Genomic DNA, 23,627 nt, shown 5'->3' on the forward strand with positions numbered 1-23,627 from the left:
CGATGTATTTGCTGTTTCTGTTTCTGTGTGTCTCCTTCGCTGTGGCATTGTTCCTCGACTTGCCCGACTTGCATGTGGTTTTTCTCATTCAATTAGCGCATATTTCAAATGGACACAAACACACATATTTCTGATCGACAGGAAATGCTCTGCATTGATTGGCTCCCATTAGCCGTGTAAATACTTTCACTCCAGTTATTAGAAAATTGTTTTATCTTTTACTAACTTTATTCGTATTTGCTTTATTGCTGCTAGATCAGTGTTAAAATAATAAATAAATATTAGTACACACACATACACGTATCGCTCTATATAATACACAATAAAATACATCTGCTGAATATTAATTTTCTTTACTGCTTAGATGCTTACTTACACTAATTATTGCGTACAATTGCAAACAACTTTTAAAGTCCAACATGTTGCGGCTTGGGGGGTGCTCATTATTTATGTAGGGGGCTTACTAGGGTTAACTATCGACACAAATACAATAACGGTAACTGCTAATTTACATTATTTACAGCTTACAACTATCGTATAGAGCGCGCTTGCACACATATGTACATACATAACTTGGCATATATGTACACACACCTTGAATTGTTTAATTAATTGTTATATGAGTGCACATACGATTACGAGTAAATGCGCTTCTGGGTTACACTAAATATCACACTGTGTAGGATGTCTGTTGCTTAGCGAGAAGAGAAGAGTTTTCGGAAATTACACTAACCGTAGAGCGGCACACTAACTAAACTAAACTAACTAACTAACTAATTGGGCATCTCTGTGGGAGCACTAACTTGAAACTAACTTTGTTAAATCATTCATTGCCACTCCCCTAGAGATTCTACTAATGCACTTGGAAGATCGCGCCCCGTGCTGTGGCAAAATTGGAACTTTTTTGAGCGATGAGCGTTGAGCGCTAAGGGGTGGGGTGTCTGGGCGGTTGGTGAGATCACGGCACAGAGAGAGAGAGAGAGAGAGAGAGAGAGAGTTGGCCCCCCGCTAGACCATCACAGTGGTTAGGACATCGACGCCATCGATGTCACACGCTGGCGGCGGCAGTGACTTGCAGTTGATTGATCGCTTGCCAAAGTCCTTCCGCGGACTGTCCAGCGATCCCACCGTGTTCTTCTTCATGTCCAGATTCTGTGTCTTGTGCAGCAGGATCTGTGAGCCGCGCTTGTGCGCCTGCTTCAGGCCCGTGCTGGAGTCCAATTCCCGCTCGAAGTCGCATGGCGGAAACAGCGGCTGAGAGCGATGCAGCGCCGAGCCACTGGCCGCACTTGCTGCCAGCTCTGGCGCGGGATTGAGGCTCAGTTCCATGCCCGTGGTGGCCCGCAGTGAGCTGGTGCTGCCCTTCAGGGGATTCGTATAGCGGCGGAGGTTCTCCTCGTTCTGCAGATTGTTGGACTTCTCCTCCTCGTGCCGCAGCGCATCCAACGACGGCGTCAGATTCATGCCCGAGCTGCTGCGATAGGCCAGGCGCTGCTTCCAGTACAGGCTGATGAATATGGAGAATCCCACGAGGACAATAAAGACGCCACAGAGCACACCAATGAGCAGGCTGTGGCCGGAGCCATCGGCCACTCGAGCCGTCTCCAGTTTGACCTCCAGAATGGAGGTGAGTGCCGCCAGCTTGGCATGCTGCAGCTCCATCTCCTTGCGCCTCTGAATGCCATTCAACTGCCGCGAGCTGAGCAGCTCCCCCAGCAGCGCGACAGCCACTGGCAGTTGTGGATCATTCAGTTTGCTGGATGACTGCAAGGAAAGGAAAGTTATAGTAGCTCTAGGAAGATCCTTTGGCACTCGCACTCGCACTCACCACTGTCAGTTCGATGGTGTCATTGGAGCCGCTCTTGAGATCGCACAGCACCATGAGCAGACCCTGCTCCTGGCTGGGTGCACTCGGGGCCTCCAGCTTGACCAGCTGAGCTGCCAGCAGCACACGCACCAGCGAGCACAGCCCCTCCACCGAGGCGCCCCGGCCCACGCGCTCCAAGTCGAGGAGAATGGTGAGGCGCGCGCAGTTCTCGTTGACCAGCGCCTGGTTGGGCCAGCAGCTGGCCTTTGCCGGCAGACTGGGTGGAGCGACACGCCTCGATGGCTCCAGGGCCCGACAGTCGCCGCGCATGTTGCAAGGTGGCGATAGGCACGTCTCGCTGAGAGCCGGCACACACACCTCGTGCTGCTTGCAGACACCCGACAGGTTCGATGACTTGGAGAGCGGATCCAGCTTGTAGCAGTTGGGCAAGCCGCACCACAGATTGGTGCAGCGTGAGGTGCCATTCTCGCACACGCACGCATTGCAGTGCTCATCGTCCTCGCTGCGACCGGACAGGGCAGTGTCCAGCCAGTTCTGGCTCTGATTGAGCGCCGCATAGGGGGAGATTGTGTTGCTGGCATTCAAACACGCAGACTTTGGATCGGAGAGCACTAAAGCAGAGCAGAAATAAAACAAAAATTAGAGCACTCTGTCAGTGTGGCATTGAGTTCTCTCTCTTACATATCTCACAGCGCAATCCATGGCGACCGGCGGGACAGATGCAGCTGTAGCCGCCAATGCCATCGATGCAGGTGGCACCACCCTGGCACGGCTGCGGCGAGCATTCGTTCACATTGATGCGGCAGTCGGGACCGGAGAAGCCTTGGGCGCACAGGCAGCGAAACCAGCCCGCACCCGACTCGCAGGTTCCGCCATTGTGGCACGGCTGTCCGCGGCACTGATCGATGGACTCCGCACAGAACAAACCCGTCCAGCCGGGTGCACAGCGGCAGTGCGGCTGCAAGGCCTTGTCCGGCGCGCCAGGCATGCAGGTTCCTCCATTCTGGCACTGTCCGGCATAGCAGCCAGTGGCGCGCTCCGAGCAGCGTTTGCCTGAAAAGGGAGAGACGCAACCAAAGACTTAGACAACGAACTGTGGGAGATTTGTATTCGCAAACGAAAGGAGAAGGCGGAGAATTGCCGTGACCCCCCCAGCGTCATGGCTTGAACTAATTGAAAAAGTAAAAGTGCGCTGACATAGATCGATGTCTGCTGTATCTGTAACTAAATTGTTTTCGTATTTGTTTTCATTTTCTATATCTGTATCTCCTCCATCTGCGACTGTGTCTGTGACAAAAAAGCGAAACGCGTGAAATATGCAAATCGCAATTTAAAAACAAAAATAAATCATGCGCAGAGGTTTTTGGCTGGCACTTTTACCCCCCATTGCTGCAGCTCTGGGCACTCCGCTCTGCCACATGTGGCAAATGCTACAATCGAAGCTCATGGCTCGTAGTTTTTTTTCCGAAAGCCGCGCGCGCATTCGCTTCAATTTGAAGCCGTAATGACTGCCAACTTTCAATGTTCAAATAAATGCGACCGACGCGATCAGCGGCTGCTCTCTCTGTATGTGTGTGTGTGTGTGTGTGTGTGCTCCTCTCTGTGTTGGTGAGCTTTTAATGTGCCCAAACTCTTCTCACTCGCGCCCATTTAGAGCCCCCCAAGCGTTGATAATGCGCCTGCCAGCCGGAGTCAGCCCGCGAGTCGGCTTATAGCAGGTTTTAATGCGCTCACCGAAAAAAGAGTCGCTTGACTATTGCGTGGCACACAAATGACAGCTAATATACAAGAGCATTTACACTCCAACTTCCAGAACGACTCTCACTGACTGGCAGAACTACTTTCGATAATCTTTTGCCCTCTAACTATGTTCACACAATTGGTCCCAAAGGGTGCGCGATGCTTCGGCATGGGCAGGAAAGGAAGCAACAGCCTAACACATCACAAAAACCATGCCAGCGGCCTGCACTTGTTGCAACGCTTTGACGTTCACTTTGGCGGCCGCTTAAAGGGGGTGCTGCTGCCGCGAGACTCAGAGGAAGACTCCGACTCCGACTCAAACTCGACTCTCGACTCACCTGTCCAACCCGACATGCACTCGCATGTAAAGTCGCCGTCACCGTCAAGGCAAATTCCACCATTTCGACAAGGATTCGGCGAGCATTCGTTGAGATCTGCAGAAAGTTAATGAGTTTCGCTGAGTTCGCTGTTTCCTTCGTCGCTTCTCCTTTGCTGATTACTCACTGTGCTCGCAGAAGGTGCCGGTGTGGCCCACATGACATTTGCAGAAGGTGCCCACGTCGCTCATCTCGCAGCTGCCATGACCGCTGCAGGGCAGACCGCTCGGTGTCGTCATGGTTGTCGTTGTCGTTGTCGTTGTTGTTGTCGTTGTCTTAGTCGTTGTGCCCGCTGCTGCTGTTGCAGCTATTCCTGTCCCCGTTCCCATTCCTGTGACATTGGCAAAGCAGCCCTCTGTGGAAGAAGACATGATTAGGCTTATTATTCCATAGCTGCGGCTAGGATCAGGGACAAAAAGCGCTCGAGACAGGATTGATGGGCTTAATGACGGCTCTGAGAATTGGTTCCCATGGTTCTAAAACTCACCATTGCAGGGTGGCTGGGAGCAGAGCGGACGCAACTGTTCGCAATGTTTGCCAGCGCGATCTGGCGGACAGTGGCAGTAGTAGCTGCCGGGCGTGTTCAGGCAGCGTCCTTGCAGGCACGGCGATGGTGTGCAGTGGTCCTTGGCCTCCTCGCAGAGTGAGCCGGAATATCCCAGCGGACAGATGCAATTGAATTTGCCAATCATGTCCACGCACTCGCCCCCGTTGCGGCACGGGGAGGCGGCACACTCATCGATGTCTGTCTCACAGTCGCGTCCCGTGTAGCCGGTGCCGCAGGCGCAACGGTAGTCATTCACCAGATCAATGCAACTGGCACCGTTCTTGCACTGTCCCACGCAATCATCGAGGTTCTCCGCACAGGTGGCACCGCCCCAGCCCTCGAGGCACTCGCACGAGAAGGATCCCGGCTCATTGATGCATGCGCGGGCATTGATGCAGGGCCCAATGGTGGAGGCAGCATTCGAGGCAGCCACCGCACTGGTCAGCGCTGCCAGCAATGCCGCCGAGCTGCTCAGATTACTCCCAATGACGGCGCTGGCGGTCGTCGTCAGCAGAGTGTTGGCAGCACCGACCTGGGCTGCATGGGGAACCTCGCATTCGTTCACGTCCAACTGGCAGACATCGGCGCGCCACTCGGGCGGGCATTCGCAGCGAAATCCACCGATTAGATCGACGCAAGTGCCACCATGCTCGCAGGGACCTCCGGCGCATTCGTCGATATCTGGGAACAACAAAAAGAGAGGAGCAAACAGAGAGATTGGTTAAGTGCCGTCCCCGAGCTCAAGTGCAAATGTGTTGATTTTGTTGTTGAAGATGCTCCGACGAGCAGGTGGCTTTTCCCAGAGCAGCGGCTTAAGCTACAGCTTCAAGCTTAAGTCATTGAACTGACATGGTGTATGGACATATATATATTATATACATATATGTATGTGTATCCTACAAGTATTGGTAGCCAGCGTCTGCGTGCCTGGCTTATCAGTTTGCTGAAATCTTTTGGCTGGTCGCTTCCTTCCTTTTGGCTTGTTCTTGGCTCAGCTGCTGCTGCTCCTGCTGCACGCAACTCATTTGTTTGCTTTTGTGCTAAAACTGATAAGCAGCGCCCCCAAAAACTAAAGTTCTGACCCTTGGCAAGCCATTAACAGCGAATTCCGCAGCTCAGCCGGAATTTTAGGGAAACTTTTAACGTAATTAGTGCCAAAGAAACATAAAATTTAATTGGGCCAATGCAGGATAGATATTAGAGTGTCTGATCTGCTGGTATTATATCGAAATGACAGTACGGTCACACCTAACGGATCAGAGTTGGAAAAGGAATCGACAAAGACAACAAAAAAGAGACAAACAGAACGCGTGAAAATCATAATATAGTGTAATACAAGACAAACAGACAGCTACTAACAATAATTGAGAGAGTCCGGCCCTTCTGCTGGTATTTCTTTCGCTTTTGGGGGAACGGCAACTCAATTAGCTTTCAGCTCATTGCATAGTTTCTGGTGAATGTGTTTTCCGTCGTGCTCCAATTGGAATGCAAAACCGAATCGAACCAAATTTGCTGGCCACCCGTGCAACAGACAACAGCAATCAAAACAAAATAAAAAGAAACGGCAAGCCGCAAGCGGCAAGCGGACCGACTGCCTGTGCGTGCTAAGTTTCATTTCATTTCATTTCATTTCATTTCGCTACAGTCAAATGCGTGTGTGCTCGATTGCATGATCGAGCGGCAACATCCAGCTCAGTGGCAGCAGCTTAGGTAACTGCCAAGAGGAACTCTCCAGCCAAGTGTAGCTGTTGTGTCTGTTGCTGTGTGGCTAATCGCGTGCTGCAGAATAAAATTAAATCAAAACTCACTTATTTCGCATGTTGGTCCCGTCCAGCCGGCCGCACAGCCGCAAGTAAATTCAGCGGCCAGCGGCGTCAGTGGCAGGCCTGGGGAGGAGCCCAAGGCACCGCCGGTGCTGCCATTCTGTGACTCCAGGCGCAGATTGGCCAGGCTACGTATTGAATTGCGACGGCTTATCGGCTTGCCCATGGAAGTGCTCATGCCACGCATGATGCGATACATTGGCGGACGCGTTGCATTCATCGGCTGCTGGCAGGGAGAGCGAGAAGAGCGAGGATAGACAGGCGGGGTAGGGATATTAAATTATTTTATGGCACTGCGAAAATGTCTATAAATTGAGGGCTTACCTTGAGCGTACATGTGCCGCCATTGCGGCACGGCTGTGTGGCACACGGATGCTCCACAATCTCACACTGTTCGCCCGAGAGTCCCTCGGCGCATGTGCAGCGATACTGATCCGGGGCAGTGTTCTCGCAGGTGCCGCCATGCTTGCAGGGTTCATGGGTGCCACAGTAATTTAAATCTGTCGAGAGCAGAGCGAACAAAACTATGAAATATGTTCAGCCACGGTCAGACACGCTGCAAGTTGCAGCTTCGATATTATCGATGATGCCATTCCCAGACTGCTTGCCAGATGTGCATCTGGTAATTGCTTGGTCTTGGGTCACTTACCTTGATCGCACAGTATGCCACCCCAATTGGTGTCGCAGACGCACTTCCAGGCGCTGCCATTGCAGGAGCCGTGCTTGCAGCCGGGATAGACCATGCACTCGTTGCACAAGGGACCGCGCCAGCCGGGTCGGCATCTGTCGGTGATGAGAAAGAGGGAGAAAAACGTTGTGCAAAACGAGTTGATGAGATGAGTTGGGGCTGGGGCTGGGCACACACTAATTGAGCGTAGAGAACCCTAATGGGTTGGCTGGGTTGTTGGCCTAATTGGAAGGGGAGACTGAGACTACGACTGCGACCAATCTCTGGTGGGTTTATCCTTCGTATCTTGGGAAAGCATTCATCCACTTCCCCTTGGATCATTCAGTTTTCTATAGACATTTCAATTTGGGCCTGGGAACGCATTTGGCCACCACCGAATTGGGTCACTTTGAACTTTGGCCTTGATGCATCAAATGCTAAAGTGGCAGAGAAGTTGGACAATTGCCTGTTGCCTGCCTGCTGCACTCCTTCAGCTGCTAAGATCGCTGCTTTTATCGCTGCAACACGCCAAAGTGCAGAGGGATCAAAGTTAAATTGCCCGGCCATCCAGTTATCGCTGCCAGCCGCCAACCAAGGTGCTAACTCTACAAGCTCCAGGCATGACGTTGCCAGCGATAGGACAGAGAGTTGCCAGCGGCCTAGCAGCAGCCTCCCTGGCCAACAATCGACAACCGACAGCCGACAACCGACAGTCGACATCGTTGTTCGATGTCCATAATTTATGATTTCATTAAAACAGCAGCCTGTTGTTATCTGTAAACGAATCTATGGCCAGAGCCAGAGCCAGAGCCAGAGCAACGTGCAAACAGCAAAGTAATTTTTCTTCTTGCTTATAATTGTTGTTCCGCCAGAGCGGAAATCTGTGCCTTGGACAGGCATCTGTTGCTTTTGCTTTGATGCTTTCTAGGCCACACTAATTATTGCTATTTAGAATCGGCACAGGACCCATGGCAGAGGCAGGGAGAGCCACTAGAGAGGAGCTGCAGTGGTGCATCAGCGCATCATGATGCCAAGCAAAAATGCAATCATGGCCGCTGGCTCACGTATTCTGTGTTACGCTGGAACATTAACAACGGCAACGGCAACAGCAACAGCAACAGCAACAGGAACAACCGAGGCACACAAACGTTTTTTCGTGCCACAACCGCCTGTGGCTGTTGCACTGTTGCTCTGTTGTCTGTGGCTGTGCATGACCATTCCATGGGGCGGACACAGACGATCAGCATTTGGCCATCGTGCGGGCGTTTGATTAGACTGAACTTGGGCAGCGGAGTGCTCTACAGAGCTCTCCAGAGACTAGGTCTCTCTGGTTCTTACTTGATTGCAGATTATAAAAGTTGGTTACAACTTTATAGCACTAGCCACGGGCGAGGCTACTCGGGGTTATCTCTCCCAATGCAGGCAGTTCCCGGGTGAGAACAATTTAATAAGGAATTGGCATGGCAATGGGAAACGCAATAGGAATGCGGAGTTCGCTTCATTTTGCGATTGATTAGGAACGCGATTAGATCGAGGCACATTCGATCTGTCTGCCGGTTGATCATTTGCAACTCCGTTCATGTGAGAGAAACTCTGCCAGCTATTTCACACATCCGTTGATGGCTCACAAAAAAGAGCATCAAACTGAGCAGTGGCCTGGCCATAGAACCCATTTCTCTGCTGATCACATAAAAAAAGAAAACCAACCCAACTCGGAGCTCTCTTGGCCATTATAACAGTGTGTCGATGCCCGCGTACCCGTGCGCCTCTCGCAGCCATTAAGTCGCTTCCCCAGATGCAAAAAGTGTCATAATCACATCGTTAAATGGGGGTTTCCAGCGCGGAGAGTGCGTGTAATTACAATGTTGAAAACTTGACCACTTACTCGCATTCGCCGGGTCGATCACACTTGCCATGGACGGGATCACAGCCGGTCTTGCAGATGGCCTCCTCACAGTTGACGCCCTGCCAGCCATTGAGGCAGAGCTTCTGACCCTCTGAGCCGCAGGCATAGTGTCCAAACTGATCGTCGCGCGGACGGCAGAAGGTCGTGCAGGTCGTGTTGTAGTAGGTAACGGCGCACTGCACCCGGACGCGGTAGGTGATCCGTGCATTGCGGCCAATGTGGTCCAGTGTCTTCCACTCCGGCGATGGCAGTATCACGCCCGAGTATGATGTTTCTTCAATTAACCTCTCCGCATCTGCATTTGCCGAGTGTGTGTTGGGTTGTGTGTGTGTGTGTGGCATTGGATGCATGACAATTGTTTGTTGTCGTCGTTGGTTGTTTGGGTGGCATCAACGTTGGCGTTCCAAAGCGAAGGAGTTGGACATGGTAGAGAGAAGAGAGAATTTAGTTAGTTGTTTGGCACCATTTCACGACTGGCATCGCTGTCGCTTGGCTCCACCATCGTTGGCTAATTAAGCCAAATGCCTCGCGTCGACAAGCCCCACAATTGCCACCGCACTTACCTGGATAGGATGTGTTGTACATATCCAACGCCTGCAGTATCAGCGTAAACGACTTCTGTAATTGAACAGAGCGAAAGAAAAGGAGTTGAAAATGCAACTTTAGTTTGGGGTTTTCAAGTTTGACTTTGCGTTGACGCTAATGGACAGTTTAATCTCAAGTCGAGTCGGACCATGCGGACTGCCCCCAATGCAAATGAAGACAGCCAAGCAGCAAACACAAAAAACAAACAAACAAACAAACAAAGCGATCAGACAGCAGACAAACAAACAGATAGATGCAGAGGATGTAGAGGGAAACACTTTAATTTCACGCAGGAGAAGACAAAGCCAACTACGACGACCCCCAACAAGAGCGAGAGGCAGTCCGAGACTCACAGACCCAGACCCAGACCCAGGCTGGACTTTCTAAACAGCAAGATCGCCTGGCCGTGTCCATGTCGATGTCCATGGCATTGCAGCAATTGGCCAAAACGAAATACAACAAAAAATTCCATTTTATTTGGATACACTTCCTCAGGGGGGCAGCACTTTGAGCAGCAAAAGCAAATATTATTGAAGGTTTTTTAACAGCCAAAATCTGTTGAAAAATATGAATCGAGCTCAAAGAACTTTTCTATCAATTGAAAGACTAATTCTTTGATCTTTCAGAGCATCGAAACTTCGCTGCCATCACCTTTTGCAGTTCAGATTTACTTTTGTTGCCCCCTTACTCCTAGCTGGTTGTTGCATTGGGGCCCTATAAACATTGAAGATTCGCCGTTTGTTGTAATTGCTTGGACTTGGAGCCGTTTGCCGTTTGCCATTGAGGAAGATTTCTCGCTGGGCAAAAAGCAATTAAACGACGACGTTGTCTGGGGATGCCGCTGGACGCCGCTGGATGCCAGGAAATGCTCATTTAGCAGTGGGAGGCGGAGGCCATGGATCGTGGCACTGGACGAGGCCAGAGATCTGTTCTGTTCTGGTCTGTTCTCATGGCGACGCGACACTAAATCAGTCCCAGCCAGACATTGGCTAATTGCAAAGCAGCAAGAACAACTTGACACACTTTGCTAAATCCATCCATTCCATCCGTTTGCAATTGATGATACAGTGAGTGGGAGGGGTTTCGTATCAAGTTTCAATTCAATTTCAGATGTCATTTTGTGGCTGTGTTCCGGTGTTGGCTCGAGCTAAAATCCAGCAGGAAGTTTCTCAATTGAAAATGGCGTTGAATTTTGGTATTAAATTTCAGCAAAAGCGAGAGACAAACACGCGCCAATGGGGTGAATGATTAGGATTAATGGAAAGCCCTTTTCTTTTGCTCAAAAATCAAGTAGCAATTATCGAGACAAACCCTCAGGCTGGCCACTGAAATCTTAACACAATGTCAAGAACCTGGTCTTCGGTTTCAAAACGAAAGCACAAAAGCAACGTGTATGTGTGGGGGGGCTGGTAAAATGGAACTCAAAACAGAGCAAAATACAATTTGTATTGTGTTCAGTCATTCATCGATTGATCGCTGAGAGGGCCAAACAAAAAAAAAGTGGAACAAGTTCCAGGCAACACAAAATCCACTCGAGAATGCTCAATGGCTGCGCACGCGCACTCGAAAAAATCTTCAAAAAAGCAGTTGGAAAATATTGTCAAGTGAAACTCATGGCAGAGAGGCAGAGAAGCCACCAAACACAAGATCTCCTCCACACGGTGTTTGACAGTTACATTGAAGGCTTGATGATGTTATGATGTATGTACCTCCGGCACTACTACCAATACAAGTATTGTGTATACCCCGTAGTCGCTTCGCTGCTTGAGGGAACCAACTTCAGCTTGAAGTATTTCCTAAGTCATGTTTATAAGTTTTAACACGCCATTCACTCAATCATCAGTAGTTGGAGAAGAAGAAATACAACAACAACAAAAAAAGAAGTCATTCAATAAAAAGTGGGACAATTGTTGGTCCCCATATCGGCAGCTTCAACAACAAAATAAAAGCTAAGAGAGAGAGAGAGAGAGAGAGAGGGACAAACTCAGGTGATTTTTTGAAGATTTTCATGAGTTTGTGAAAGGCTTCTTGAGGGTGCTCGCACCCTCAGTCCCCGCCGACTGGCAGGGCAAACATTTTGCCAGGTTTCGTTCGTTTTGGGCACCCAGTCGAAGACGGAGTCCATGGGTCCACCACATGTGTGGAGCATTTTTTCCAGCTCGATGCTGGTGCAAAAAGGAAAAGCAAAAGCAAAAAAGATTAAAGCGAAACCAAAGCGAAGCGTAACGTATCGCCATCGCCATCGCCATCGGCCGAGCGACAAGCGCGACAAGGTAATGTTCCCACGAAACAGGTTGTCCGCACTTCAGGCCACGACTTGTGCGCCGGCACAGGGGCACAGTCGAAGGCGGCACAGAACCAGCAACGAGGCACAGACCCAAACCCAAACTTAGACTGAGACTCAAACTCAGAGCCAGACCCAGAGCAAGAGCCAAGACTCTGACGCATGCTCGCTTCACAGCGACTGACTCGACACCAACAGCTCCTCCATCTACTCCTTCTATTCATTCTCCTTCTCCTTCTCCTTCTCCTCTGCAGCACAGGGAGACCTGCCTAACGACGACGCGCATGCCAACGTTAGCGTCAACAGCGACTGCGACTGCGACTGCGCATTCTACTGCCTTTTGGCATTAGTTTTGGGCCGGGCCAAGGCGTGTAATTGTTAGCCAAGTTAGCAAACGAAAGAACACAAAACCGAACAACCATTGCATATATGCTGGAAGTTGTACAAAACTTTGAATTCAACAGCCACCGGACCAGGTTACATTTTTGTACCTTTACCGAGTTAATGTCCCACACACAGCTCTCGCTGGGGCCACGTTTATTCTGTTGGTATTTTTCACAGTTCTTGTTTCGTTTTATTTCTTACCATGTTGGCTGGCAGTCATAAGCCCGCATTATGCTCACTTAATTAACCGAAAGCCGCTTAGCAGAGGAGTAGCCAGGCAGTGTGGCTAAAAAATATGAAACACAATTTTTAATTGCTTTTTTTCGGCTACCGGCGGGAGCAACTCTACCGAAGAAGGGTTCAATGGAAGCTGAAGAGCGGAATGTATGGCATAAAGATGCTCTCGAATTAAGCCGCTTGTTACGCCAGCTTATGGAACGTTGGAATGTTTTTTGGGGCTACAGGAAGTACTGCCAAGAAAGAGAGAGAAATTCTGTGCTCCCTCCGGTACTCCCCATAGATGTTTTCTTATCACTGCACGTCGCCGCGGCACGGGCTGGGCAGCAGCGGCTCATTCACATTTATGCTGCCGACTCGCTGCTTATCGCTGCGCTTCGTTCAGCTCTGCTGCTCTCCATGCGGAACCGAGAGCCGAGACGAGAGCCCCGAGCTCCCGCTATCTAAAGTCTAGACCCGCAGCGAAAAATGAGAGCTGGAACAGCTCGTGCCAAAAGCGTGCTTAGAGAGAGAGAACGAGAGAGAGAGAACGAGAGAGAGAGAGAGCGCCGCCTGCCTTTGGGGGTGGGAAGCGCCGCTAAGCGAACCGAAACGTTGGATAAGTTGGATAAGTACTTAAGACTAGACGAAAACTTACCGTCCAGCGAAATGTAAAGGGTAACACAATGGCACCCACACCCGGATCGCTGAGCACAAAGCTGGAGCTGCCCAGTATCTTGGTGGTGGAGTTGCCAAACGAGCAGCCCGTCGATATGCTGGCACCCTGCTCCGTGGTCTGGTACTCCTTCAGGCACAGCCGGAATGCCGTTGTGCATGGTGAGCAGCCTGCAAGAACATTAAAAGAAAGAACATTCGTTAACCATATGCTTTATCATGGTCGTAAATACCACAGAGAGTCGTGTATAAGTCTGTACAAAGTTCGTTGTCGGCGATTGCATAATGCGAGTAATTTAAGAAACAAAATATAAAACAAAAGAATGCAAATTGTGATAGGAGCGAGGCAAAGACCTTGACCGCCTCTCTGTTCTTCTTTTGGAACAAGTAAGCATTATGCTTTTTGTTTATATATATATATTATTTATTAGATAGCAGTCAAGAAATGATGTAATAATCGCACAGAATGTTGAACTGGTAGACGTGCTTTGGGTTAAGAGTAAAGGAAATATTATTCATGTTTGAATCTGCAGTTGGAAATGCTTAATAAAAGAGTCCACAGAGTTCAGAGAAGAAAGAACAGAAACAATTCTGATAAATGTTGTCTTAGGTTTTAGCGGAAATAAAAGCAAAATGTTTCACAGTTTTTATCCATAAATGCATACAAAATGCCTCAGAAATCTCTAAACAAAACATAGTAAAAGCAACATCTACCTTAATCTCTATCTCAAGATGAACTCTACTTTCGTTGAAAGAATTTAAAGACTTACCCGTCGTCTTGGTGGCTCTCAGTTCTGGTGGCATGCCGCAGCAGTAGCCGCTCAGCAGATGGCTGTTGGTATTTGAGATTTCTAATATTTCCAGCTCAAAGTTACCAGCTGCGGATATCTGTAAGAGAGAGAGAGAGAGAGCAGGAACATGATTATTGAATGGTTTGGGAAACAAGCGAACAAATTCAAGCCCCCAAATCGTTCAAATCAATCATGGCCCAAAATAGGTGAATCCCAAAGGCATTCCCAGCTGGATTTCCCAGCAACAACCAACCCCAACTCCGACGCTGTAAATCGAATAATATGCTCAACACTTTATGGATCTGATCGGATCTGCTGCTGCTGCTGGATCTCTAAAAGCTAATAAGCCACCTAGGGCGCTCTGATTGGGCTCCACGGTAGAGGTTTTAATTAAAAACACAAAAAATGAGAGATGGAACGGTGTGAGGGGGAATACTACACGTACAAGACTTGCTGTTGGTTAGGCAAATGAAAGGAGCGTTTGTTTGATACACGAGAAATAATGAGAAATATTTTCCCAATACAAAGCAATGCCTAACTGTACTGCAGATTGGAGTCCAGCATTTCGGGTCACTTAATCAAACGAGATATCCAACAGTTTGTATAATTTAGAATGCTTTTGTCTGCCATCAGCGGCAGGAGAGAGAGAGGGAACCGAACCGGACCTGACTATTGCATAGTGGAAATGGTGGCGGTGCTCTGGCCACAAATCAAAAGCCTATCGATGGGAGCATTTGCCATACAATTAATAACACATTAGATCGCCAGCTCGCCTAGACTCGCTGCGGCCTGACAAATGGTGCATAAAGTTTAACTATTCTCAGGCAAATCGCTTATCATAATTTAGCTGCAAGAACTGCAGAGAACTGGCTGCTGCTGCTGCTGCTCTTGCATCCTCGAAACGAATCTGGAAGCGAACATCCTCCACTTTGTAGTTTCAAGGCCTCTTTGGAGACTTTTTTCCTGCTGCTGTTGGTTCGTGGAAAATATGCTAATGAAAACTCTTAGGCCTGGACTTCTGGCTTTTATGGTTTCATATTTCAGTAAATTTATTGTCATTGGCTTTGCTAGCTGGCAGTGTTGATAAGTTTATTAGAAATAAATTGCAATTTAGCCTTTAGGCAGGCGGTGAGGCTTGGGCTAACGGCATTAGCCAGTTTAGTTCGAGCCAAAGACGTCGCCAAAGTCGCAGCCATAGCCGTTGCCTGCACCTGCACCTGTGCACCTTGTGCCGCAAGAGCACAACAAAAAAAAAAGAACCAAAACTTCTACTTCAACTCCGGCTGGCAGCTCCCAGCTTCCAGCTTCGATCTTGCGGCTTCATCTCGAAGTCGATGTGGCCGGCCAGCCGCATGCATTGTTGATCATGCCATAGATCAATCAAATGCAACTGGTTGCTCCTCCAAACCCTCTGACTCTCCATCTCCACCACTCTTCGACTCTGCCAGTTCTTTGGCTTTTTCTCTTAGCGTTTTCATGTGAGATTTCCTTTTGTTTGGCCAAGACCGGCTACGACTTTGAGGCTGATTGGATTCTTGATCGAGAGCTGTGAACCGGTTTCCCAGGCCTGCTTACTATTTATTTATCACATTTCTTTTGGGCACTCTTCATTCATGAGGCAAGTGCAGCTGCTTCTGGCTAGGGGCTCTCGGCCCCTTCTGCCCCTGGCCGCATCCGCTAATATTCGAGACAAACTTTTGACGTAATCAATTCGATTAGATAAAGCGACCCCCCCCTTGTCTTGGCACTACCGAAAATGATTAAGGAATTAGTGCTGCGGCGCCACATGTAAACAGGTCGCTTAATGAAGCCGCCAGACAAAATTGATGTGAAATTAAATGAAATTTTAATTAAAGCTGCAGTTGGCCACGAAACGGAACGTTTTGTTGGCCATAAATGCGTTCGAGTTGGTGGATTCACGGATTCACAGCAGCTCAGCATCGTGGGAGCTCATTTTGCCAACTCATTTGCCTCAGACTCAGACGGCTGACTGCCTTTCGAATGTGCGGGGGGCTTTTTGTTGAATTTTTACATTTCTGAATTTCGCATCTTTTGGCATTACGAATCTGCCGCTCAGTTCGTTTAATACGCAGCTTATGATCAATAAATGTCAGCTCAAATGAGAGCCAGAGGGAGAGAGAGAGAGATCCTCCCTGAGATGCCACGAAAAATAAAACTGGGCTAATTCGACTTGACGTGGGCTGATCGGAGCGAATCTTTACGACTGGCTTAAGGCAGCGCATTTCCATGGAACTAAACCATTAATCGCCGCTACAAATATTTAACTTTTATTTACTTCATTAACAACTAAATAGTTGCAGTCGGCAGTGCGGCTATTTGCCTCTGTCCGCTGACCATTTAGGCATCCATTTCTCATTTGCCGGACAAACGAACGGACGGACGAACGGACGGCGCTGCCGGCGACTTTTATCGCCTCGCTTACCCTAAATCAATGCACTCCATCCCCTGCCCCGAGATTCAGGCTCTGCTCTGGCTCCTGCTCTGCTCTGCCTTGGCGGCAGATAAATGTGTGTAATCAATTTGATTGCCCCAAAGTCTTGCATGCCCCGATACCCATGCACATCCATGCATACCCATTTGCCCCTGTCTCTCTCGCTTCTTGGATTCTAATGTCCAAGTCCGGAGCTGGTTCTCGCGATCGCCTGCGTATTAATCAAATTGTTGTTTGTGTTTATGGTGTGTTCTCCCACCGTTGCTGCAGCGATTAATTTTTATGTATTTTTGAACCGTTCGTTGGCTGCCGTTGCTGGCCTCTCTATCCCCGTACCATTTCTTTGCTATATCCCTCTCTCCATCTCTGTGCCTCTGTGTGCCTCTGTGTGCCTCTTTGCCTGTTTAATTGCCGTCTTCGACTTGGGCTTGGGCTGCCTCTCCGCTGGCATCTCAATACATGTTTAGGCACTTTATGTAACACTTTATGGCGGCTACACCCCAAAAAAACTTCAAGCTATGCCCCCGGACGGTCAGCCGGGTGTGGGAACCATCTCGGAAAGATGGTTTTGAAAGATTTGTAGCTCGGATCGTTTACTCAAAAAAGGGTCCTCGCGTACCTTAAGTTTATCTGAAATTCTTAGTCTTGGAAATGTCTTTATTTTAAGTCTAATTTTGTGATGGAGTCTATCGGAATGTGAAACTTCTTTAGGTTGAATAAATTTGATTAAAATCAGAACACAACTATAAACAATTATTTTTAGCTGTGCAATAGAATGAACTTCTTTTAATTACTGAAAATATTTACTTGAATCATTGCCATATATTTTATCTCTCATTCATTCCGCATTATATTTGACTTTAAATTCATTTTCTTTCCTTTTTTTTTCACTGCCAAAACCCTCAATATTTCGCTTGGCAATCCGCAAAGTATTTACCCCCATAAAAACGAACCCTATTAAGCACCCAAGCTGCTGCATTCAAAATTGATAAATCACTGAGTTGGTATTAAGGCAAATCATCATTATTTACGTCCCCCATCATAATTCCGGAGCTGTGGGCCCTAGCCTTTGGCCCAAAGTTGAATCAACTTTGCCTTCAAACACCCGCATAAATTTCGCTTTAAAGGCTTAAAGTTTTTTGGTTATTTTTTGCTCTGCTTTTTGCATGTTTGTGGATTTGTTTTGGCTTACCTTATGGACTAACAATATTAAAATTAAAGCAGTTAAGTTGCAGGCAGACTTTAATGATCGACAATCGCTGATGGGCGATGGCAGAGACGAGAATTCCCTTTGCCTGGGCCTCTGTCGTTGCCTCGTTGCTGTCGCCGACATTCTCAGGCTGTCTGTGGATGCTGCTGCTGGTTCTGCGGATTCCTCTGCCAATGTTGTGGCAGAGTGTTCTGATGGGGCTGATGCTGATGCTGATGCTGATGGTTGCGATGCTGTTGATTTTCGCCGAAAATGTTTCCTAAACATTGTGTACATTCTGTGGGCGTTCGCGAGCTGATGCTGGTTTAGAGGATTTCTCGACAATCTCGATGGGGGGGAATGGTCGGATTGTGTTTGCACAACGAATGTAAATCGAAGTTTGGTTCTTTAATTAGCCCATATATGGAGATTTGTTTTGTGTACTTGCTTTTGTAGTTTAGCTTGTCTAATTTTCGTTTTTGCACAAAATTTCAATTTGTTTTCGCCGCAGTTTGTGTGGGCTTTGGGCTCCGAGTATTTTGTATCATTTTTGTTCACTTTTCTGCCCGCCGTTGGGTGTGTTAATGTTGTTGTTATCACAAACTATTATTATTTATATGTACTCGCACTTGTACGCGTTCGCTTGTGTACTATATTTTCATTTGTTTTGCATAAACTTCCACTTGATAGCCAGCGATGTTTTATTGTGGCTGTTGTTGCTGCTGTAACAAAATAATTGTTGAACAAAATGGAATTGAAACGGGCTGCCAAAGTGCTGTTGCAAATCTATTTCAATGCATTTGACGCATGCATCATCAAAGCTAATTGACACGCAGTTGCTGCTGCTGTTGCTGCAACCGCAAATCGGCAGCAACAAGTGCCACGACCATCTGAAGCCGGCTGCAAACCGCAGCAAACATTTACTTTTGCCAGGGCAAGCCGCAAAAAAAAAAGCGGCAGCAACGTGCAGCAAATGCAAATGCAATTCAATTTATGTTAATTTAACGCTGTTGTTGCTGCTGTTGCTGCCTGCCTCTGGCAGTGGCTCCTTGCTGTTGCTGTTGCTGTTGCTGCCTCTTCCTTTACTGCTGGCTTGGAGCCGTGTCTTTGGCCACAAAACAATTTGCATCTTGTGCGCATATTAATTTACAGATATTTTCACTCTTGCTCACATTACTCATTCTTCGCTCTCCTTGGGGCAGCCTTTCGGCTGTCCCCCCCCCTGCCACTGAGGCGCCCTCTCAATCCTCTGGATCCTCGGGCGGATGATGCCCGGGTGTTAATTGCCCATTTAATTAAGTAATTTGCTTGAGGCGACCTCCTCTTGCAGCCTCATCCCCGCCACGTAGCGGAAGTCGTTGACTTTGAAGCGAAACTCAGATGCTGCTGCTGCTGCCACTGCCACTGCGGTTGTTGCTGCTGCGGCTGTGCCTGTGCCTGTGGCTGCTGTAAGGCATGACCGGAAGTGGCTTTTGCAAGTGGATGGCTCTCCACTCTACTCTCTTTTCAGCCCCCCGCAACCTGAACTTTCACCGAAAGGGTGCACACTGTTTTAGCAATTTGCGGAATGATGAATGAGTGCAACGAAGTGGGCATATTTATGGGTAACTGGTAAATGCTCTATCTCTAGCTCTAGGGAATGATCTGGCCTGAGATAATGGGAAATGGCCTAAAAGCTCTGCTTACTGACTCGCATGTCAAAACTGAATTGATAATGGAAGCTCAGATGCTCCATGAATAATATTGAACGTTTTTGTAGCAAATATTATTCATATTTCCTTCTTTTCTGAGATTTTCTGGCATATTCCAGTGAGCAGTTCTCGATAAATACTCTTAGTTTATCAAAGAATTGTAAAGGCAGAGCCGAGCGGCCTCTTGAATGAAACGATCCACACAACTTGTAGAACAGACGACTTAATCATGCCATATGGTAAATGCTCGCTCTCGCTCTCGCTCTCGATCTCTGGCTTTTCCCACCGCCCCACATAGCCACCCCCACACTGAGTCTCCCCTCTCTATCACTGGCTTTGCATTATTATTATTTGTATTATCTGCTGTTCGGGTGTTCTCTTTTTTTTCATTTCTTTCTTTCACTTGGCACGTTTCAATTCCATTTCGTAGCGTGTGTGTTCGTTCCTATGCCAACGACTCTGTGTGTTTGTGTGTCGCTGTGTGTGCGCCTGCGTCTGTTTGTGCCTTATCAATGGAACGCACAGTGGGGACACTGGGACACACTAGGCGGACGACAGTGGGGGCTGCCGCACATTGTTTGCACTTTTACTTTTATATCTCGCACTCTCTCGCTCTCTCTCACTCTGTGATTCCTCACAATTATGCGATGGCATTGTATTTTAATATATATATTGTATTTAATGTTGTATTTAATTGAGAATTATTTCCGTTTGCTTTTCCCACCAGCTCTACTCAATCTTGAAAAAATTAATCACACACACACACACACACACACACACGTGGAGAAATGTGAAAGACGTCGATTGATTGTTGTTGTTAATTATGATCTTTCCATTTACTCTCTTCGATTACGATGCTTTGGCTTTTTGTTGTGTTGCTGCTTTTGCCGTCATTTGTTGCAATCAGCCAGCAATTGAATGCTGCGGTTGGGGGACTGTAGCACATTTAACACTTTCACAATTGTCGGGCAAAAGGGGTGGGGTGGGATCACAGATCACAGATCACAATAATCCAATATTTCTCGTTGGGATTTACCGTTGCAGAAAGTGTGGGGCTCATCACCGCTCGAAGCACGGCACTCGACTAAACGCGTCGCCGCGAATCGTTAACCGAATCCTGCGGCATTTTCAGCCCTCGAGCAGCAGCCACGGGGGCGGAGCAAATCACGCGAGAGCAGTGGCTTAAGAGAGCGTTGCTCTGGCTACTGATGCTGGGTGGTGGTGATGGTGGTGGTGGTGGTGCGGTGGAGGCACTCGTACCAGCCAAAATCACAGACGGAATCGTATGGGTAAAGTGTCTCTAGCTTCCGCTGCTGGCTGCTGGCTTTTCGCTGCTTGCGTATGCTTCAGGGTTCGAGTCGCGACTGATTGCCGCAGGGGCACAATCGTGCTCCGATCATCCGCTCGCTCGGGCTCTGTGGGCTTTGTCAGCGCTCTCTGCGGAGTCTCCCTCTTCGGGGACACACACTCTCTCTCTCTCTCTCTCACACGTTCTCTTCTGGGTGAACCGGTTTACTCTTTAATGTGTGCTCTTTAGGCAGGCGCTGATTGGTTGTCCAGCCATAGAGCCCCGGGCTCCTGACTTGTTAATGGAGTTACGAGTACGAGCCAGAGCCACCGTCGTGGCTGCTGCTGCTGCTGCTGTTGCGCCTGCGCCTGCGTCTGCTTCAGCGGCTACTCTCGCAAGCGACGAAGCATCGTCTCGTCTTCGTCTTCGTCTTCGGCTGCACGCATGCGTGGCCGTAGAAGCCCGAGGCGATCTTTATTCCCTTGTGGTTTTTACGATTCCAACTTAATTATGTTTATAAATGCGGACGGTGGCCACCGTTGGCACGGGCAGCATGGCAGCACGGAAGGAAGTTCGCCCTGCGCTGGCATTCTGCTCTACTTAGTGTAGAACCTAGTCCCATGCCTCAGGGTTCACCGTTTTATGGGTTCCCAATTAACACCTGGTCAATGGCTCTCTCAGCCCCCTAATGGTATTTGGGCTAATACTTAGACGGGGGGTGGACATGACATGGCATGGCCCGTAGCGGATTTTAGCCAATTATTGTGGTGCGGCGACTTCCATCCAATTATATGCATTGCGAGTGTGTATAAATCAAATTTAAATGCAACCGGCCAATCGAGGGGCAACCCAAACAAAAGACTTAAGCCACAAACTTGGCAATTACACTGCGGCCAACCAGCTCAAAGACAGGCTAAAAGCGGCAGCATCTTTGTTGTTGTTGCTGCTGCTGCTTGCTGCTGTTGTTGTTAGCGGCTCATATTTCTTGAGGCGCATATCTAAATATCGAATCATGTTGCTGATTTGCGCTGCCGCTGCCGCTGCCGCTCCATTGTTGTGGCAGCAGCAACAGCAACAGCAACAGCAAACAGCTACCAATGCAACAACAGTTGTCTGCCCACAACAGCAGCAGCAACAGCAACAGCAGCAACAATTGTTACACAGCAAGAAAATGAAGCTTAGAACTATTTTTACATAATTTCTACATCATTTTCCACTGATGAGTCCAAGCTTTATGGAATCATTCGCAATGCTAACACATTTATGGCCAATAAATCCATTTTACCTCTTAGTTTTCGTGCAGTGTACTAAATCTCATTGTGGCCATTGTGACAAGACTCTTGTTCGACAATAGATAAAACAAATTGACTTGGTGTGTGCCCAAAATGTCTTCTCTTGGCCATTTGCTATGTGACTATGTTTGCTATTTGTGCCATTGGCCTGCCGTCCCTCCGTCCCTCCGTCCCTCCGTCCCTCCATCCCTCCATCCCGTTTTGGTGGGCGTACCTCCGCGTACTTACTTGGCTTTGTGGGAAGGGGAGGGCAGCCGTCGCATTGCGGCCTGTTGCTCCTTTGTCATCTTTTTCCCCAGTTCCAGTAAGAAGCACAAAACTGCACCACAATGCCCATTATCAAGGTACATATCTGCCTGCATAGAGAGCCCAGAGCGGCAATTGTGCGGCGACAAGAGCAACATCCCACAACGGCACCACAGCAACAACAACAGTAAGCACAGCAATGTCCAAATATGTTGCAAGTTGGTGTTATTCTTCACACGGCATCATAAATTTCACGTATAATTGACGCTTTCAGTTATATCAAAATTGGCTAAAAGGCGACGACCAGCAACGGGCAACCACAAAAGATGGCAAAAAGAACTGCCAGCTTCTAGTAGCGGCGGCTGAGACACTCTTTAAGATGGAAATGGAAGGGAAAAATATGAGCTGTGGGTGAGATTTGCATTCATTTTTGCACGGGTTAGCACCATCAAAACTTGTACTTGTTTTGCGACAAAGTGACACTCTACCAAAAGGCAACAAGGAGAATGTCCAAAAAGTTGCAATGTAAAAAACGAAAGGTTCATTTTGCTGTTAAATCAAATCTAGAAATCTCTGCACTGCAAACTTCACAGCATAGTCATAATACCCCGCTGCAACGAGCATGACAACACAGCAGCAACACCAGGGAAACACCAGAGCCGCAACACCAGAAACAACAACTTTTGCGTTGGTGGCCAGCAGCGACACTCGGGGACTCCAGAGAAACCGAAGTCTCCAGAGATATTATTTTTGCTGGCTTGTAGCCGACTGTGGTTTACATTGTTTTCGTTTTGATTTCAGCTAATAGCCAGAGCCACTGCCACAGACAGTCGGAGACACAAACAGAGACAGCGGCAGACGCGGAGGCGTACTGCGAACTCCCAGCTGGACGGACAGACAGACGGACAGACAGACGGACATCTTGAACATCTTACAGGTGTCTTTTGTGTGCGTCTCTCATAATTCGAGTTGGTGTTGGACACTTGTTCGGCTTTAATGGCATTTCTTTGTTGAAATTAGCTTTCGTTTTGAGACGATTTTTGCTTTGTTGTTGTTGTTTTTTTTTGCTGCCACATGGAGCAGGCAGACTTTGGTTTTTTGCCAGCAGACAGATGCAAAAGTGATCCATAAAATCAAACATATTGAGTAATCAAAATCTGTACAGCGAACAATGAGCAACCCTCCCAGCAGGAACACACGGAGACAGACACACACCACCTCCAACCACCGCAACCACCGCAACCACCACCACCCCCGTTGGACAACCAGTTGGTTGAGTTCATTAAACAAACAGGCAAATATGTTGGCAATTTCAAGCAGTTGCTTTTACACCACTCAACATTTTATGACAGATTTTTCAAGTGTCTTTTTTTTCCGCCTCCTCCTGACGACTGCTGCTGGATGTGCCCCTGGCTGCTGCCACTGACTCCTGCCGCTGCTGCTGCTGTGGTGGCGGTTTTTGTGGTTCGCGGTTCGCGGTTCGCGGTTGCGGCACTGCCCTTAGCCGGAGGTGCATGAAACATTGCCTTAGGTTAGTGGTTTATGTTGGCTTTTATTGGTTTTGTGCCGGCCACAGAGATTTATGGGCCATATTTTCAGCGAGAAGTTACGGGTACTTGAAGCACACAAAAAACAACAAGCCCTAA

At 48.4% G+C, this 23,627-nt stretch overlaps 1 protein-coding gene across 3 annotated transcripts; it reads right to left on the minus strand.

Annotated features, from left to right (window-relative positions):
* Positions 1 to 214: 214 nt before the first annotated feature.
* Positions 215 to 20,507, minus strand: LOC117583231 (protein serrate). 3 transcript variants are annotated; one of them, XM_034271451.1, is made up of 15 exons: positions 20,192 to 20,507; positions 17,468 to 18,183; positions 13,803 to 13,920; positions 13,016 to 13,203; positions 9,452 to 9,506; positions 8,868 to 9,183; positions 6,965 to 7,098; positions 6,640 to 6,815; positions 6,301 to 6,541; positions 4,433 to 5,173; positions 4,073 to 4,300; positions 3,907 to 4,002; positions 2,510 to 2,881; positions 1,829 to 2,439; positions 215 to 1,764 (listed from the first exon to the last, which is right to left on the minus strand). In XM_034271451.1, the coding sequence occupies exons 2-15, from the start codon at positions 17,759 to 17,761 to the stop codon at positions 1,009 to 1,011; spliced, it is 4,326 nt and encodes a 1,441-aa protein (XP_034127342.1). In that variant the 5' UTR covers positions 17,762 to 18,183; positions 20,192 to 20,507; the 3' UTR covers positions 215 to 1,008. The 3 variants fall into 3 exon arrangements, with proteins under 3 accessions (XP_034127342.1, XP_034127343.1, XP_034127341.1); XM_034271452.1 differs by having other exon boundaries at positions 6,301 to 6,538; positions 17,468 to 18,186; XM_034271450.1 differs by having other exon boundaries at positions 17,468 to 18,186.
* Between the last annotated feature and the right edge of the window lie 3,120 nt (positions 20,508 to 23,627).

The sequence above is a fragment of the Drosophila guanche genome, unplaced genomic scaffold (genome assembly GCF_900245975.1).
Source record: "Drosophila guanche unplaced genomic scaffold, DGUA_6, whole genome shotgun sequence".
NCBI classification, from domain to species: Eukaryota; Metazoa; Arthropoda; class Insecta; order Diptera; family Drosophilidae; genus Drosophila; species Drosophila guanche.

Coding starts and splice junctions, on each gene's coding strand:
- LOC117583231 (XM_034271451.1), bottom strand. CDS start 17,761: ATGTACACAATGTTTAGGAAACATTTTCGGCGAAAATCAACAGCATCG. Junction 4,003..4,072: donor CGGCACCTTCTGCGAGCACA/GTGAGTAATCAG, acceptor AACTTTCTGCAG/ATCTCAACGAATGCTCGCCG. Junction 2,440..2,509: donor TGGATTGCGCTGTGAGATAT/GTAAGAGAGAGA, acceptor GCTCTGCTTTAG/TGCTCTCCGATCCAAAGTCT.